This window comes from Rattus rattus, chromosome 7 (assembly GCF_011064425.1).
Source record: "Rattus rattus isolate New Zealand chromosome 7, Rrattus_CSIRO_v1, whole genome shotgun sequence".
NCBI lineage: Eukaryota > Metazoa > Chordata > Mammalia > Rodentia > Muridae > Rattus > Rattus rattus.
In genome coordinates this window covers 129,161,452-129,176,031 of record NC_046160.1, presented here as the reverse complement: position 1 = coordinate 129,176,031, position 14,580 = coordinate 129,161,452, and the positions used below count along the sequence as shown (strand labels likewise).

The following is a 14,580-nucleotide window of genomic DNA, read 5'->3' as shown; positions in this document are numbered from 1 at the left end:
CATCTGCCCCTGCCTCCCCAGTGCTGGGAACTAGAGGCGCCACTGCACCTGGCAATAGCAATACCCCCTCTTATTCTTTTCACTAGGCTGTCCTTTCTGCCACACTTGCACTTCTCTCCCCAAGGCTTCACCTGTGAACTCTACTTGATGAGCTCCAAAAAAAAGCAGGGTCATCTCAAGAGTCTATGTTATCAAGACACAGAACTTCGCATACAGCCAGCATCCAACTGCTAAATACACAAATGGCCAAGCTGACTTGTCTGGCTGGATATTGTTTATAGAGTTGAACAGTTAGATACACCAAAGAGAAAGTTTGACTGCCTAGCACGTGTAAGGCCCTGGGCTCTATTCTCATCATGGCGAAACAAAGTCAATAAATTAGTAAGAAATAATGGTGACAATAACAAAACCAATGATTCTGAATGACACATCTTTTGCACTGAAATACTTTATCCAGAAAAACAGAGTCATCTTCAGGTGGGATAGCAGTTAAAGCAGCCCTACCATCTGCAGTGACTGGAAAGCACTTCATAGGCACTTTTCTTCTATCACAACAATAAGGGGTGGATGATGTTACACTTTTTTTTTATAAGGAAGGATTATATAGATTGAGGACCTGCTTAAGCCTCTCACATCAGTTTTGCTGCCCTGAGGCTCCCCTTTAGCCCTTCCTTCCTCAGTCACAGCCTCAGATGCCCATCGTATTCTCTCCATCACGCCACGCTTTAAGGAATCAGTCTGGCCTTATCTTTACTCCCAGTACTCGGAGGCAGGATCTGAGTTTGAGGCCAGTCTGGTCTACAGAGTGAGTTCCAGGGCAGCCAGGGCTACACAGAGTAACCCTGTCTCAAAACCACCATCACCCAGACCCCATCCTACCCCAAAAGAAATCAGTCTGAGAGTAGTGGTGCACGGCTTTGATCTTAGCATTTAAGAGACAGAAACAGGTGGATCTCTGTGAGTTTGAAGCCAGCCTGGTCTATGAAGTGCATTCCAAGAAAGCCAGAGCCATGCAGTAAGATCCTGTTTTAAAAGAAGAAAAAAGTAACGAAAAAGAGAAAAACAAACAAACAAACAAACAAAACAACTCAAACGGAAACAAACACAAAAGAAATCTCTCTGAAGGAAATGTGGGGGTCTGGTCCAATAGTAGAAAACTTGCCTTCCGTGTTTAGGCGAGGGGTTAATCACCAGCACCACACTCAGGTGATCTCACTGGAGTGGAATCCGGAAGGTACAGTGGCAGAGGTGGGGTGGCCCTAAACCATCAGTGACGACTGACTTACGTATCCTGTCAGACTTAGCCTATTTATTCATCTTATTATAGCTTAGTAATTCAACAAATATTCATTTATTGGCCATCCATAATAGATAAATGATTTCTTCCTACATATTTAGAATAGTATTAGTAAGCAAAGCAATCCTGCAGTCAAGAATTTTAGTATAACACAGGGACTGAGGAAGCATAATGAATACAGTAGACCTCTGACCAAGATTAAAAGTATCAGCATTACTGTACAGCAGCAGTTCTCAACCTTTGGGCCTCAACCCCTTCAAAGGGGTCGCCTAAGACCATCTGAAAACAAATATTTATATCACAATTCATAATAGTAACAAAATTAGTTATGAAGTAGCAGTAGCACTGAAAATAATTTTATGGTTAGGGTTAATACAGTTAAATTAAACTGCATTAAGAAAGGTGAGAACCACTAGTATTCTAGACAGACTAGCTACAGCACTGGAGTGTCCTTGGAGTGTCCCTGGAGTGTCCCAAAATTAGCCCGGAATTGCCTGGGACTACCAGTATAGGGAGCAGGAGACAGGTTATATACACGCACAAACAAACAGAGGAGAACAGATCATAGTAGGAGGATAGTTATGTCCATTACTACCAATTCAGCTTTATAGATGAGGTGACAGGCATAAGAAGTAATTTACCCAAAGTCAGACAAAGTTTATTTACCCAAGGCCACACAATAAAATATAAGGAAGATTATAAGTCCAAAAAACCATCCCTATAAATGCCTTTAAAATATGACTACAAGCTAGTAGTAGTGTGGCACATGCCTTTGATCCCAGCATTCAGGGGCAGAGGCAGTCAGACCTCTATGACATTGAGGCCAGTCTGGTCTACAGAGTAAGTCACAGGACAGTAAGGGCTACACAAAGAAACCCTGTGTTAAGAAAGCCAAACTAATAAGAAGGGGAAAGAAACTAGAATACATTACCATAGTGTGTAAAAGATACTTTAACATTGAATATCTTCTTTCTTCAGATGATTTAAGAGAAAAATAAACTCCTAAATCTACTCTCCCAGTAAAGTTAGACTAACACAGCAGCAGGCCTAGGATAGGTAAGGGCTGGATAAAGGAAAGGAAGTGTTAGGGACAAAATGTGAAAAGAACACCAAACAGACTCAAAGGCCTCCCACAACAAACAAAGGGCGCTTGCCCAGTTTAAATGACTCTTCTGGTTATGTCTTACAGCAGAAGGCAAAATGAGGAATGGTTCTAGGTCTGCTCCTTTACAGGATTCTCATTCTAGAATGTACGCCTTTTGATAGTACAGTCATAAAGTACTGATTGCATATAAAATGGTTTATACAGAATCCTGGGATCAAAATCTTTGGGCTAAGTTACACAAATTTAGTATTAAATGCTACAAATACAAATTTTCATAAAAATTTTAAGATAAACCCATAGTATTTAGGCTCCATCTAGAAGCAACTACCAAACTATTAACAAGAAATACAGGCAAAACACCTCCTGATTTGAGCCATAAGATTAACCACAGTTGAGTAGTTTAAGTGATTATAGAGGGTAGGTTCCTAGGTTGGAGGCTCTCTCTGAACATGCTTTTAATCACAGCACTTGGGAGGGGGAGGGGAGCTGATCTCTATCACTATGAGTTCAAGGCCAGACTGGTCGGTCTGCAAAGGAAACACCAGGACAGCCAAGTGTCCAAAACAAAAAAAAAAAAAAAAAACAAAGAAAAGAATCCTAGGTTGTCTAGGTGTGGCGGTGCTTGCCTTTAATACTTAAGAGACAGAAGTAGGCCAATTTCTTGAGTTTGAGACTAGCCTAGTAGTCTACAAAACTAGTACCAGGACAACCAGAGCTACACAGAAAAACCCTGTCTCTAAAAACAAAACAAAACAAAATGAAAGACTCCTAGACGAAATAGATGGACCCTTACTTAGTCAGCTTCTGTTACTAAAATAAAACACCTGAGATAACTCAAGAGAAAAGGGTTATTTAGCTCACCGGTATGGCTATTCCAGAAGGCCATGATATAGCTGGCAGGGTAAAACTGTTCACCTCACAAGGAAGAGATACAGGAAAAGGAATGCCCCCAATGATATTAGGACTTTCTAATACTTCCAAAATCGAAAACGGTTTTAAAATAGGCCCGTGGGTAACATTCAATGATCAAACCATCACACATTAAAAAAAAAAAAAAAAAAAAAAAAAAACATCTTTCCTTTTTCACCAGGAAAAGCCCTCCTAAGCAAAGTCTGTTCTCCCTACTCCTAAGGAGAGCACATATGGGTCAGCAGAACAGATATAAGCACATTTTTGTCTGCATATCAACTCTAAGAAAAGAGAACACACACAGAGACAGGACAGAATGTCTCACCATGAAGCCCAGGCTGGCCTCAAACTATGTAGCCTAGGTTGTTCATAAATGCTGGACAAACAGCCCCTCGTGTGCTTCTAGTGTATTCTTTTAAAAAAAAAATATATTTATTTTACACGTATGGATGTTCTGCCTGCATGTATATCTGTGCACTTTATGTGTGTGTGTGGTGGTGCCCTTGGAGGCCAGAAGAGCGATTCAGATCCCCCAGTTGGAGTTACAGCTATGAGCCATTATGTAGGGGCTGGGAACTAAATCCAAATCCTACAAGAGCAGCAAGTGCCCTTATCCATCCAGCCATCTCCTTCAAGTGTGTGGTTTAACTTCTGTCAAATGTACATGAAAGCATTCCAGGTAGATTTATTCTTCTCCATCCAAATTTAATTTGAAATTTCAAAATAGATGTGGTATCAGGAGGATCTGCACTCCCTGGCTTTTACAAACTCTAGGCTAGACAAACTCTAGGGCTAAAGTTTGGTTATATTTTAGAATGATAAAATTTAGAAACTTTTAAAAAATTTAATTTTATATATGAGTGTGTTGCCTGTATGTATGTATGTATGTATGTATGTATGTATGTATGTATGTATGTATGTATGTATAGCACTTGTATGCCTGTTGCCTGAGGAAGTCAGAAAAGAGCATCAGATACCCTAGAACTAGAGTTATAGACGGCTGTGAGCCACCATGCAGACTCTAGAAATGAAACCCAGGTCCTCTGGAAGAGCATCAAGTGCTCTTAAAGACAAAGACAGACAGACAGACAGACAGACAGACAGACAGACAGACAGACAGACAGACCAACAGATCAAAGACACAGAGAGACAGGGTCTTCTTATATAACCAGGTTGGCCCTGACCCCACAGCACCCAACTCCATCCACCCTGGATCCTCTGCCTCTCAAGTGCTGGGCTTAGCCTCCAGCTTGCTTACCAACACAATCCCTTTTGAAATAAAATAACAGGTACAACCAATTCATACAAACTGGGCTTATGTCTCTAAGGCAGTTGTCCTCAACCTTCCTAATTCTGTGACTCTGTAATACAGTTCCTATGCTGTGGTGACCCCCAGCCATAACATTATATTCACTGCTACTTCATACTGTAATTTTGCCACTGTTATGATTATAATGTAAATATTTTTGAAGACAGAGGTCTGACAAAGGGTCGTGACTCACAGGCTAAGAACTGCGGATTTAAAGGCACTGGGTGCTCTTCCAGAGTACTCAGGCTTGAATCCCAGCACCACCATGACGACACACAATCTCTAACTGCTCCACGGGGTCCAACGACCAACACATGTAGTACAGTCATCCAGGCAGGCAAAACAATCATATACAGAGGGTAATTAAACAAGGAGCTTATAAAGAGAAGCTGCCTGCTGCCAACCTGCCAACAATCACCAGGGCCCACACAGTAGAAGGTAAAAGTTGACATCTATGATTATGCACATTAAAAAAAAAAATTCTAAAGTAAATGAATGCCATTTTAAAAAATTTTAACTTTAAGGTAAGTTGTCACTAGGTTGCCCAGGCTGAGCTCAAACTAACTGGCCATCATACAATTCAGCCTCCCCAGTCAATGGGGCATATACTATTGTTCCCAGCTCTTACCACGTATTTTAAAAGTTAAAATATTTTATTTTATGTGTATGGGTGTTTTGCCTGTATATGTGAGTGTGAAGCACATATCCACCATTGAATTCCCTGGAACGGGAGTTACAGGTGGTTTAAAGACCATGTAGGAGTGGGAACTGAACCTGGCTCCCTGGAAGAGCAGCCAGTGCTCTGACCCAGTGAGATCTCTCCAGCCCGGCATGCCACATATTTAAGTGAAATACTATATAAACTACTTTGTGTTGTTGCCTGAATACAGTGAAGTAAGAACAAGTAGTAACTATTCCTATGTTCCAAGGCCACATCTTCTTTTAAAGTTATTTAATGAAAACTCAGAGCATTGAGGTCAGCTGATTTAAGTAGACAGTTCCAGGATCCAAGGCTACATGGTGGACCCTGTCTCAAAAACAACTTACAGAATCTGAAAACCCTACTGTATCTAGCAAACCTGGCCAATCTAAAAGGAAAGGTAGCATAGTTAGCAAGCTCATCTCAAGTATGATCCCTGGGTGTGCCGAATCACTGTCTTGGACGTGTTAGAATGCAGCTTGCTCTAAGGTGAGACAGGGAGGTAAGCACTTCAGCAACAGCAACCCTCTAGGTATATCTATCTGCTCAGGTTAGACAGCACAGACTCGCTCCGCAAAGCCCTGAGTGCTTTTCTGCTGCATAAGCAGTCCCAAAGAACAAGAACAATCTGGTTGTCAAGCATACAAAACACCCTCTGTAGCACAGCCTCATACTCAGTAAGCAATCCAAATTGTTCAATTTATTCACTGATTACCCAGTCAACAGACAATACCTCCACTACTTTATTTCAGGAAAGTTAGCGATCCTGACCACTCTATAAACCACCTGATACAGGTGGCCCACACCTTTAGCTTGAGCCTTTGGGAGGCAGAGGCCAGCCTGGTCTACGTGACAGATTCCGACCAGCTCATGGAGCAGTGGTCCTCAACCTTCCTGATACTGTGACCCTTTAATACAGTTTCTCATGCTGTGGTAACCCCAACCATAAAATTATTTTTGTTGCTACTTCATAACTGTAACTTTGCTGATGTTATGAATCATAATAATTTTGGTTTCCAAAGGAGTCATGACCCACAGGTTGAGAACTGTCACCACAGAGAAATAAACAGAACAGCAGGTCCATGATGGACACATCCCGAGCTGTTAATTAACAAACCTGTGCTTCCAGTCCTCTAGCAAGTAATCCGGACTCACAAACCGTCAATGCTTTAAAACCTAAGCGAAAATTGCACTTCTGATCTTGTCAAATTACAAACAGGATTTACTAATGGATCCCTTTGCAAGTCAATTATAGAAATACAATGAAAGTAAACTTTGTTTTTAAAAAACCTCCTGCTTTTGGGCTGGAGAGATGGCGAAATGATTAAGGGGTCTGTCTTCCATACCCAGGCTGGGTTCCCACACTGGACACACCATCTTCTGGCCCCAGAGTTTTAACTGGTTTTTCTGAGCTACAATGAACATTTATATTCCTATCTGTAAAGGAGTAGTGACATGAAAATCAAATGAGAACAGAAGAGTATATGAGGAGGAGACAACTATTATTGCTGCCAATTCTGTTTCCTGATTTATAATTATATTACAGATAAAAGTCAGAGCTTCTTAAGAGCTAGGATGTAGTAGTCCACAAATTTAATCTCAACACTTGGGAGGCAAAGGCAAGAGGATCTGAGTTGAAGCCAGCTTGGTCTACATACATAGTTCCAGGCCAACTAGTTATATGATGAAACCCCATCTCAAAAAGAAGCCCAACTCCCTATCCGCCCACCCTAACACACACACAATGGCTAGGATCATTCTACCAAGGCACAGCCTCAGCCCAATTTATTACACTTGTTTAAATGAGCAGCATTCATAACACAAGTGAATGTAATCACTTAAAATACATAGAATAAATGTCTTAACACACAATGCACACCTGTACATGCACTTGCACAAGCATATGCACACAAAGCAAATCTACTCTAGTTATAATAGCCAAGGACCACCAACTGGTGGAAGAACTTTTTAAAACTCATGATACATCTGATGAGATACTAATTAGCAATAAAAAGAAATGAACTATTAATACACTTTAAAACACAATCTCAAAAGTATTATGCACCTGGTAGCAGTGAAGCGTGCCTTTAATCCTAGCAGTGGAGAGGTAGAAGCAGGCAGATCTCTGAGATTGAGACCAGCCTGGTCTACAGAGTGAGTTTCTGGGTGGCCAGGGCTACACACTGAAACCCTGTCTCAAAAAACAAAAACTAAAAAACCTAAATAAATAAAATAAATTGAAAGCGGCTGGACAGTAATGGCAAGCATCCTTTTTTTTTTTTTTTTAAGATTTATTTACTTTATTTACATGAGTACACTGTCGCTGTCTTCAGACACACCAGTAGAGGGCATCAGATCCCATTACAGATGTTGGGTTGCTGGGAATTGAACTCAGGAGCTCTGGAAGAGAAGTCAGTGCTCTTCACCACTGAGCCATCTCTCCAGCCCAATGGCAAACACCTTTAATTTCAGCACTTGGGAGGAAGAGGCAGGCAGATCTCTGAATTTCAGGCCAGCCTGGTCTACAGAATGAGTTCCAGGACAGCAGGGTACACAGAGAAATCCTGTCTTCAAAACACAACAAAAGCATTAAGTACAGCCAGGGATATTTAAGTCAAACCTGTTTTTAAAAAGAAAAGAAAAGACAGGCAAGCAGAGCATTCTGTTACATAGAGGAAGTCAGACACTGCTGCATGGTCACCCAACACCAGCAATCACAGTCGTAAGGAGGCTGAGGGAAGGATGAGTTTGAGGCCAACCTCAGCTACATAAGACTGCCTTGAATTTTTAAAAAGTTATATATTTTACGGCTCCACTTACAAAAAAAGGTAAAGATAAAGAGACAGAAATGAGCCACTGCTTGCCAAAGGCCTAGGAGAGCCCACAGAAGACCTTTGTGGGGATGGAAATGCTCTCTAGCTTGACCGTGGTGGTGACCACATGACTGTGTATCTGGCAAATTCAAATTCATCAGACTGTCTACTTAAAATGTGTTGATTTGTATGTCCACAGCCTTGATTCACAAAAGAACTTCTCACCAGGCAGAGATATCTCATTCATGTTGTACTTTCATGCAACTGGCAAAGTCTAACTTAAGTTGCACAGTAATGGCAGGTAAGGACAGGCCATGCTTAAAGTGAACATGTGTGCCACTGACTCAGGCCCCACACTGTAGCAGACACAGCTATTCCCATACCACACATATGCAAGGACTGCAGAACATGTCAAGGTGAATTAGTGCAACCAGCTGGAAGTGGCATAAGCTCTTGATTTTAGCAATATTGAAACCTCAGATTCATTAAGATTAAGGCATCCTTCATATCCTAAGCTTTTCTTGCTTACTCAGTGGTGCTAGGGATTAAATTGGGACATCACATATAGAAGACAATCATCTATCACTGAACCACATCTCCAGTCCTTAGATTGTTTTTAAAAACAAAGGTAGTAATTCTAGCACACACGAAAATCACAAAACAACTTAACAAGTTGACAAAGGACATGTGAAGAATGAACCACTTCAGTCTAAAATAATCACAAATAACCACCTAAAACCATGCATTCTTGACTAAAAATAGACTCCTCCTTGAGTCCTCCGGCCCCACTGAAATATACTATTAAAGCCAGGCATGGTGGAGCATGCCTTTAACCTCAGCACATCAGAGGCAGAGGCAGGCAGGTCACTGGTCTACCCAGTATGTTCCAGGATAGCCAGAGCTACACAGCGACTAGATAGATAGATAGATAGATAGATAGATAGATAGATAGATAGATAGATAGATAGACAGACAGACAGACAGACAGACAGATGAATGATAGATATCACACAAGTTGAAAGGAAACTAAAATGCTGTCTTTCATTATCATAAACCTTTTGTTTCTTAGTTCAATTTAGAAAGCACATGTTCTGGTTCTACTTAAAGTTTTGATTTTGAGTAAAAAAAAAAAATCAATGATCAGAGCCAATCAATCGATTTACTTGCTTCGTTTTTTTAGAGTGGCCAAAGAACATGAAGATCAATCATGTCAAAGATAAGTTTCTTCAAAAGAACATAAAGAAGAAAAGTTTCAGGATTCCAAGGTTGGTGGATGTGTCTGTATCCTCGGCTATGGGAAACTGAGACCGAAGGCTCCCTTAGACAGTCCAAGCAACACAGCAAGAACTATGGAACAAAAAGGGAGGAAGAGAGAAAAAGAGAAGGAAGGGGAGAGGGTGAGAAAGAAAAAGGAGGGAAGGGGTCTAATCTAAGCTCTCCTAGTTAGGTAATTTTCTAATCTATCTCAGGTGGAAGAACATATACAACTGTATATTAATACACACCACAGAGATGACTTAGACCCACCAGGTCTACGAAAATTGACTAAATTACCTACTAGCTATCAAGCACAAGTAGCATTTTGAAGATTAAAATGAAGGCATCTGATTCCACTAGGTCACCATTTCTAAGGATGGTTTTCAAAGCACAAAAACACCCGGAGCATGGAAGCTTTTCCAGAGACAGCATTCTCTTGCCAGCAGTTACCTCATAGCTCCGTATAATGAAAGGCCAGTGAAGTTTCTTTACAAGTTATTTACTAAATGCTTTACAGAGGACAAAGCTAGACTGGAACACTTTGGAATCCGATGCGGAAGAAGGGTTCAAAAAACACTTGGGCAGGTCAAACATTTCTTCAGTAGAACTTCTACTACACGTTTGTCACTCCCTAGCCATGCTGCTCCAGACTGATGTTTGGTTTGGTTTGGTTATGCAGGTCCGTTCGAACAAAATCCTTTTACATAGATTTGTTGGGTGTGCACACTGGAATGGGCCTGAGAGCTACTTCAAGCCAACCTTCGCAGCGGAAGGAAAAGGCAACCCAGTGGGTGTCCCTCGGCTGGGCAGCAGAACAGAGCAGAGCTTCACAACTGCCTCTCAGAACACTTAGCCCACTGCTTCCGAACAGATTTAGCTTTGCAAGGACGGGAAGCTACTCCTTGATAAAGGCAGCGGCTCTCAAGCAGAACTACTCTTTGCGTTCGGGAACTACGGGGGCCCAGAAGGATCTCTCCACGGGGCACTTAGTTTTAGCGGTTGTCATTTAACTTAGTCCCCTTTTAAAGGACGGTCCACTCGACCCGACTGGATCCTATTAATCCGCACCAAGGACAGGCAGGCTCTTAACCTGCCCGATGTAAAAGGAGAGTTGTGTTCAAACACGCACTGGCTGCAGCAGCAGCGCACGGACGGGTAATGCTCAGCAGACCGTAAGGACAGCGCGCAGGCCGCACGCGCGCGGCAGGACAGGGCTGCGCCTTGACCCCTGCCTGAAGCATCTGGGCTGGGTCCCCCTGCTACCACCCTGAGGGTCTGCCACCCTGCAGCGCAGTCCACTCACGTTTTCAGTGTCTCGTTCATTCACCGTTGGCAAAGGGGTCCTAGTGGACATCTTATTGCGCTTTGATTCTGCACAACGCCAAGGCGAAAACAAAACCGCCCAGCTCTGGGCGGCCGATGAGCAGCGGCCGCGAGCCTCCGGGCCCGGCCCTCCCGGGCCGGAGTCTAGATCTCCGGCCTGGCCCGGGCCGTGCGCCCGCGGGCCCCGGGGCTCATTCTCCCCCAGCGCCGGCGGCCGCAGTGGAAGCGGGCGGGCTGGCCGCCGCAAGCCTCAGGGCGCCTCGCGGGCCCCTCGCCTTCTCGCCGCTCGCAGCCGCAGCGCCGCGGAGCTCAGCCCCGGGGGCTCGACACAGCGCGGCCGGCAGCCCCTTCAGAGACAGCGGCGCAGGAGGATGGAGCGGAGATGAAGCGCAAGACAGGCCGCCGCGGCCTGCAGGTGCCGACCATGGAGGGGGCCGCGGAAGAGGCGCCCACGCCCGGCTGCTTTCCCTTCTCCCGCTCGCTTCCCGCCCGGCCTCGCCCTGCCGGCTGCCACCGCCGCTCCCCGGCACCTCAGGAGCCTTACAGACTCAAGATGGCCGCGCCTCTGCTTCCTCCGCTGCCTCCGGCTGCCGGAAGTGACGTTACTGCCGCCTGGAGTTCCGCCAATCAGCGCGGTCGGAGCTAGCTGCCGGCTGCTGTTGCTAGGGGCGACTCGTCCTGTTGGGTCTGAGTGGGTGGTGCTGTTGGAAAGGACTTGCTTGCTCTCCTCCAGCTCTAGCAGGCAGAGAGTTGCAATGGTCCAGATCGCTTGGGCATCACTGACCTCTCCGGACCACTGCCCTAGTGGGCGTCCTGTGTCCGACTGCTGGGCTGGCATTTACAGAGTACAGGTCTAGGCTGGCTGGAATGTACTACACACGGAGATCCTACTGTTTGCAAAGTTGACTTTTCCTTCTCGCGGCCACGCTGCAAAGGATGGAGCTACCGTAGAGAAGCAGCAGTTACAGGTCTATCAGAGGAGGAAGGAGCCAGGCTCCTGCTTCATAACCGAGGCATCTAGCATCCACCCAAAGAACTTTTTTGCCTCTGACTATGGAGCCACTGGTTATTGGACGCGGCCCAACTGAATACCCAGCTGAATGAAAGAGTGAAGCATGAAATAACAAAGGTAGCACAAAAGGATGGGAAGAGGAATTCGATGAGATCGTGTAGACGCCCCCGGGGATCAATTCCTAAATGCTGGTAGGGGCTTATATAATCAATATTTCTCCGTCTCTTCTTCTCCCTTTCCCTCTCTCACTACCTCTACCCCTCACTTTCAGAAACCCTCTATCTCTTTCTCCTTCCTCCTCTCTCCCACTCCCTTTCTTGCTTCAGTCTTTTGAAGAGTGATATTACTGCTATAGGCTTGGTCCAGGCTGAGTGACCTGCAGCTGGAACTCTGACTATGCTGCCTCTTCCAGAAAGCCTTGCTCAACGTGTCACCTCTTATGTCTTCTGAGGACGGAATCCATTAGTAGAGAAAGGAGGGCTGTGTGAGCTGGGGTAAGGCAAACGGCTACTAATAGTCCACCTTGTACTGGTTATTCATTAAGCCCCAGGGTGCCCGTATAAGATGGACAGACAGAGCATGTGAGCTAAAGTCCGGATCAGTTACTTCACCCAAATCGTCAGTGTTGTTGGTTATAGAAGGATCTGAACCCCATTCCTACAGCTTTAGAAATGGCTAAACTTGTGACTAAACTTTGCTTTCCTTCTTACGTTTTTTGTTTGTTTGCTTTGGTTCTGGCCCCCCAACACTCGATATCTTGGTGTATCCTGCTTTGTGAAACGACAGAACTTCAAACACCAGCATCCCTTCCAGTGAGGCCAGAGGGTCCCAATACAAACCAACCTGGGGCCAAGATGCATTCAGAGCTCCTGTGTTACCTTCTTAGGGGTGTGCTCAGGGGAACCAGATGGGCCTATTTAGAGAGTATTTTCTTTTTCCCTTTTCGGTTAAGCAGAGAGCCACAGTGGCAACCCTCTGAATCAAAGGTTTACTCCACACTGCTCAGCTGAAATGTGGGCTGTGATAAGCAGACATGTGCTCCAGAGCTCAGAGGCCAACTGTGGGCTCCCTGTCCCACTTGGGGAAATCTTGCAGAAGGCACACTCACTCTGAAGACAGAATGATAGCTCCCTGGGGCCTACTGGGCACCCAGTTTAGCCCAATACAGAAGCATGGGAGTGAGAAACAACGGGGTGAATTCAAGTAAATTCATCAAGGGCACATGAGGGTGAGAAGGCAGACCGAAGAGGCAGGATCCAAGCAGACTTAGACATAGCTTGGAACCCATTCTCCCCTCCACCCTGACGAGTTCTGGTGCTTCAACACTGGCCCCTGACGAATTGGGGAAACCTCCCAAAAGTTTGTCAGCCTCAGGCAGGAGCTTTGAGAAAGCCTGTGAACACTTCAGAGCATCCCACACTGGCCAGAGAAGTAATCGGTCACGAGGCCTCCCCCCTAGGGGGACTTCCTCATTCAAGCTACACATTAAACCCTGGAGTTGGTGAATGCCAAAGGTTGGGGGTGAAGATGATGGCACGTGACCTCAAGACACTTCCTAGTTTTCTTAGAGTTTGGAATCGAAGCTATTGAAATGTAGACTCACCTTAAAGAGCTGGAAGTGGTAGGCGTGTTTGTGGTGCGTGCAAGGGAAAGGGGGACCAGGAGGGTGTGAGCAAGGGGAGGGCACCATTTTGTCCAGAGGAATTTATGTGATCTATCCAGGAGGAATGGAGCAATTAAACTTGACAACTATTGTTTTCATAATTCTTTTCTGGCCTGATTCTTGTCCTATTTATTTATTTATTTATTTATTTATTTATTTATTTATTTATTTTAGACTGTCTTGCTGCATAGCTCAGTCTGGCCTTGAATTCCTACCCTGCCTCAGCCTTCCCGATGCCGAAAGTACACTCTCATGCCCAGTTTGTTTCCCGTCTTCCTATTTAAATATTTCCTACCCTGAGCATCATAACAACAAACCCACCTCAGTTCAGAAATGCACCCCGGGCTGGTGAGATGGGTCAGTGGTTAGAGGTCTTTTTGCTCAAGCAGAAAGATTAGCTCTCCCAAAAAAATCCAGGTAAATTCCAGGTGGGCAGAGCAGCTCACTTGTGTTCCAGTGGTTGAAAGACAGGATCTCTCCTAGGATCTCCCATTGGTCTAGAGCTCCCCACCAATTATCTGGCCATCCAGTGGGCCCCAGAGATCTTTCTATCTTTGCCCCTCCAGCCCTGGGATGACAAGGATGTACCACCACACCTGTCTTATTTACCTGAGTTCTGAGGATGAGGCTCAGGTCCCTGTTGTTGCATGGCTAGCACTTCTCGTTCTGAGCGTCTCTCCAGCACTCGAAAGGCAGACGCAGATGAGTTTGAAAGGCAGATCTGTATGAGTTTGAGGCCAATCCAGTGTAGAGAGTTCCAGGCCAACCAAGATGACATAGACACCGTCAAAAAAAAAGGGCAGGGTGATGGAGACATGGCTCATCAGCAACAGTACTGGCTTCTCTTGAGGACCTGTGTCCAGTTCCCTGTACCCACGTGACAGCTCAGTGGACCCCCAGTTCCAGGGGATCCAATGCCCTCTTCCAGCCCTTAGGTAAAAGGCGCGCTCCCATATACACACATAGTCAAAACACACTTAAAATAGTCTTTAAATTCTATTAATTTTTATTTGTTCATTTTGTTTTCAAAACAGGGTTTCGCTAGGTAGCAGCAGCTGTCCTGGAACTCACTCTGTAGACCAGGCTGGCCTTGAACTCAGAGATCTACCTGCCTCTGCCTCCAGAGGGCTGGGACTAAAGGCTTGCACCATGACCGCCTGGGCAAAATGACTTTTTTTTTTTTTTCGGAGCT

The 14,580-nt window shown here is 44.8% G+C and overlaps 1 protein-coding gene and 1 long non-coding RNA gene across 10 annotated transcripts in view; one reads left to right on the top strand and one right to left on the bottom strand.

Moving 5' to 3' along the window:
- Mark3 (microtubule affinity regulating kinase 3) overlaps window positions 1-11,283 on the bottom strand; it is an 87,852-nt gene extending 76,569 nt beyond the window's left edge. For all 9 annotated transcript variants that reach the window (XM_032908491.1, XM_032908492.1, XM_032908494.1 and 6 more), the window contains exon 1: window positions 10,694-11,283. In XM_032908491.1, the coding sequence (XP_032764382.1) occupies window positions 10,694-10,744 (51 nt within the window). In that variant the 5' untranslated portion in view covers window positions 10,745-11,283. The remainder of the gene's footprint in view (window positions 1-10,693) is intronic.
- A 123-nt stretch (window positions 11,284-11,406) lies between these two features.
- Window positions 11,407-14,580, top strand: part of LOC116905491 — a 4,090-nt gene continuing 916 nt past the window's right edge. Inside the window, exon 1 of the long non-coding RNA XR_004388544.1 lies at window positions 11,407-11,916. This is a non-coding gene — a long non-coding RNA (uncharacterized LOC116905491). The remainder of the gene's footprint in view (window positions 11,917-14,580) is intronic.